Raw genomic sequence first — 4,223 nt, 5'->3', positions numbered from 1 at the left:
CATCTATTCACACACAAGAGAGAGCACCAGATATATATTTTTAAGTCTGTAGGTGATATAAGTACGTGATTGAGACAAAACTTATATGATTCAAATGAACAAAATTTTAAGCAGTTGATTAAAAGAAAGATGTGATTGATAACAGTCACAAAGGTTGCAGAAGGCTTTTGATACTTCGGAACTCTCTTACCATATGAATTCGTATATAAAACACTTGAATTTCGGAAAATAAATATGGTAAAATATTTTAATACTTCGGAACTCTCTTACCATATGAATTCGTATATAAAACACTTGAATTTCGAAAAACAAATATGGTAAAATATTTTTTAAATTGCTTATGTAAGACTATAACGCATAGTTGAAATGAAATTGAATCCACTGAAAATGTGGTTGGCTCCACCACTGTCACTTAGTATAAAGACACGCTTGACATAACTAAAGAGAGAGACAAGTTTCTTTTTATCAAATTTTAAAAGGCTTGATTCATAAAAATAGATGATTTTACAATGAATATACTGAGTTACTTTTGTCAACGACTAGCGTTGATGGTTACTGAATTGTTGACTGAAAGCCAAAGGAAATGAATGAACATAAGTTTCAACACTGGACGTATGAGATCAACAATAGTGCATGGAGAGGGTCAAGATCTCTCATAAATATGTGGCCTTGGTTAATGGTTCATGGTTGTTTGTGAAAATTGAGCAAAGTCAGATAAAAAAGTAGCTTGTTTAGGTTTTTGGTCTTTCCATGATTTTCTGAAGAATTTACACTATGTGAACCTTTTTAAATACTGGGGAGGATTCATTGTATCATAACATGTCCATGTATCATAACGCTGACACTTCGACTATTGCGTATACAGCATATGCTACTGTGATCTCTACAAAAATAAAGGAATCATCGGTCAATTGACGCAGCAACTATTAAAGCCCAATGCAATATTTCTAAAATCAAGTCTACAAGTCCATGTGTTCTAGGGTTTCAGTGCCAGTAGTTTTAGTTTAAATAGAAATTCATGAGAACTTTTGTTTTGTAACTCAACTGGAGATGAGATTTCTTGAATCACCTGTTCAGAAAAAAAGAGACTTCACGAGAAGAGTTCTTAAATCTTAAGGGTTCATGTTTTCGTGATGAATGTGCCTCTATTATCTCTGGTGTGTTTTCAAAACGAACTTCTTCATCCTTTTCGCTTGATGCTTCTATCAAAAGCCATTGTTTTTCAGTACCATAGTTAGATCGATGATCAATATAGAAAATGGATTTTGGTAGCAAGATGATTGGATCATTGGAGAGTTGGTGCTTTTACTTCCTCGGAAGATTGTATTAGTAATCGAACATTGTGTAAACTAGACACTAGATCGAATAAACATGTTAGGTCGGCTTCAACATCACTGTACAAAAACTATACAGTTACATAAGAAAAAACTACATTGTTGTTTACGTGGATGGCGTCACCAAAAATCACCACAGGAACACTTACCATCTTCAAAATGATGAAACCTCTGAACATCTCTAAGAACAACTCTCCTACCAAACACAACAGAGATCAACTTAGCTGCATTGTGGCAATCTCTACAAACCCTCAGATTCTTCACAACCCGAACCGTCGTCCCTGGAGGAGTATTCAACACTCCAAACGCAATCGCAAGCTTTTCGCTGTGATACCTAACCGCAATCTCCTTCTCATGATCACTCATATCCGCATGAACCACCATTGATGTATCAGGAACATACCCTGCAACCTTCAGCTCTTTCACCATCTCATCTAATGCTATATGAAGCTTTGTGTGTGTATTAGACTTCACACCATCCCCTGAGAAAAACTCATGAACCACGTTCTTCACCTCTATGGAGCTGCACCCTGGGATTTTCACCGCTCTTCGATCTTTCATCACCTTTCTTAAGAAATCTACATCTTCCCATTTCTTGTTTCTCGCGTATAGGTTTGATAAGATCACGTAATCACCACCGTGTGAGTCATCCATCTCAAAGATCCTTTCGCTAACCTTCTCAGCTAGCTTCAAATCGTTGTGGCTGCTACAAGAAGACAAGAGTATCCTCCATAACATCGGTGTTGGACTAATATGGAGTGTATCAATGAACCTATACGCATCATCTAAACGTCCAGCTCTACCAAGAAGATCCACCATAGAACCGTAATGCTTAATGCTCGGAACAATCTTGAACTCGTTAACCATCCGTGAGAAGTACTTACGCCCTTCTTCAACTAAGCCTCTGTGGCTGCAAGCGTTCAACAGACCGAGAAACGTGATCTCATCAGGCTGAACACTCTCAGATCTCATCCTCTCAAACATCAACATAGACTTCTCCGCTTCCCCGTGGTTTGCGTAAGCTACAATCATCGCTGACCAAGCTGGTGTATCCTTATGCCTCATCTTCTCGAACAAAGACACAGCATCATCCAAGCTACCGCATTTAGCAAACATATCGATCAGAGCCGTGTTTACTTTCACATACTTACAGAACCCGTGTTTCGTCGCATACTCATGTATCCATTTCCCTAAACCTAACGACCCCAAAAGCGAGCAAGAAGACAGAACACTCAAAAGGGTGATCTCATTCACCTTCAAGCTCTTACCTTGCATCTCACGGAACAAGGATAACGCCTCGTTCGGTCTGTTTCTTCTCGCGTAGCCAGTTATCATCGCGTTGTAAGAGACAACGCACGGTTCAATGATCCGATCAAAGACGCGTCTAGCAGCATCCACATCTTCACACTCGGTGTACATATTGATAAGCGTAGGGCAAACAAAAACATCACCATCAAGCCCTAGCTTCATGGACAGACAATGCAACTGTCTACCTTCCTCAAGCCCTTTTGCAGCTGCGCAAGCTTTGAGAAGAGACGGGAACGTGTAGTGATCAGGTGACATCCCACCTTCCAAGACGCCAACAAAGAGAGCGAAAGACACAATAGGATTCAACGAACGAGAATACCCACGAGCAATGGAGTTAAAACTAACGATGTCTGGTTCAGGCATTGCGTCGAACAGGTGGCGTGCGTACGACATCGAAGACGTCGTGGGGGACTCGGTGCAGAAATTTATCATCTTTGTGATAAAGGAATGATCTTTGTGGTTGTAGACGTGAGATTTGATGGCGTAAGCGTGTATTTGCATCAGCTCTCTTAGGGAAGTGCATTTGGAGATTAGAAGAATCGGGTTTGGTGGATTCAAAGTGTCGGGTTTTAAAGGGTTGGTGATGGTTTCTCTGTGAGGGAATGATGGTATTAACGAAGGTGAAGATATCGCCATTAAAGCTCTGAATGTGAGCTTCTCATTGGGACTAAAGGAGACGATAACGATAAGCCTGACTCGTGATGTTGCAAAGCTTAATGAGCAACTGGATGTCTAAAAATTTCACTAATAATTTAACATCATAATTTTGTAGAAACATTATAAGTTTTTAAAAATATCCATATTTAAAAAAAAATCAATAAAACTCGAGACTAACCGATTAAACCGATATGTAATCTAATTTGATTTAAATTGTTATAGTTTTAGTTTCATAATTTGTAACTTTTTAATCCAAATTTTAAAGTTCATTGTTTTGCAATTTTATAAAATTATGATATTTCTACAAAATTATGATAGAGAAAATGATATATATAAAATAATTAACAACTATAAATATGTCATATTACTCTTTTTATATAGTTTAATTAATTTTACTATATTTTTGTAATTTATTTTGTTATATAATTTATATTATAATTGGTTTAAATTTGTTGTTAATAATTATTGTTAAGCATTTTACTTTAGATAACATATATTTTGAACATTTTTCATAATTATTTTTGTTATTATATTTATTGTACAATGTATACCATATATATATATTTATTTATTTAATGGCTATTATTGAATTACTATGCTACTTATATAAATGATATAACCATTATTTAGTAATAATATGTTAATTTAATTAATTAATTGAGCAATTCTCTTAAATAGTTTTTTTTAAAGTTTTTGTCACAATAATAGTTTTCGCGGATGAAAATGATCAAAATAACCCTTTTTATTTTGAAAATTTTAATATATATATATTTTTTAAAATTTGAAACCATATCCCCAACCTCCTAACTCTAAACCCTAAGTCTAAGATTAGTTAACCCTAGGGTAAAACTAAAAAACTTATTTTAAAGTGACCTTCATTAATAACTATTTTTGTGAAGATAAACTAAAAAGGTTATCCTAAGA

The 4,223-nt window shown here is 35.6% G+C and overlaps 1 protein-coding gene across 1 annotated transcript; it reads right to left on the bottom strand.

Annotated features, from left to right (window-relative positions):
• Positions 1 to 1,357: 1,357 nt before the first annotated feature.
• Positions 1,358 to 3,375, bottom strand: LOC106322803 (pentatricopeptide repeat-containing protein At2g02980, chloroplastic). The gene has a single exon (XM_013760940.1). It carries the CDS (start codon positions 3,276 to 3,278, stop codon positions 1,455 to 1,457), a length of 1,824 nt encoding a protein of 607 aa, XP_013616394.1. The 5' UTR covers positions 3,279 to 3,375; the 3' UTR covers positions 1,358 to 1,454.
• Positions 3,376 to 4,223: the final 848 nt, after the last annotated feature.

Source organism: Brassica oleracea, chromosome C2 (assembly GCF_000695525.1).
Source record: "Brassica oleracea var. oleracea cultivar TO1000 chromosome C2, BOL, whole genome shotgun sequence".
NCBI lineage: Eukaryota > Viridiplantae > Streptophyta > Magnoliopsida > Brassicales > Brassicaceae > Brassica > Brassica oleracea.
This window is presented reverse-complemented; position numbering and strand designations above follow the sequence as displayed.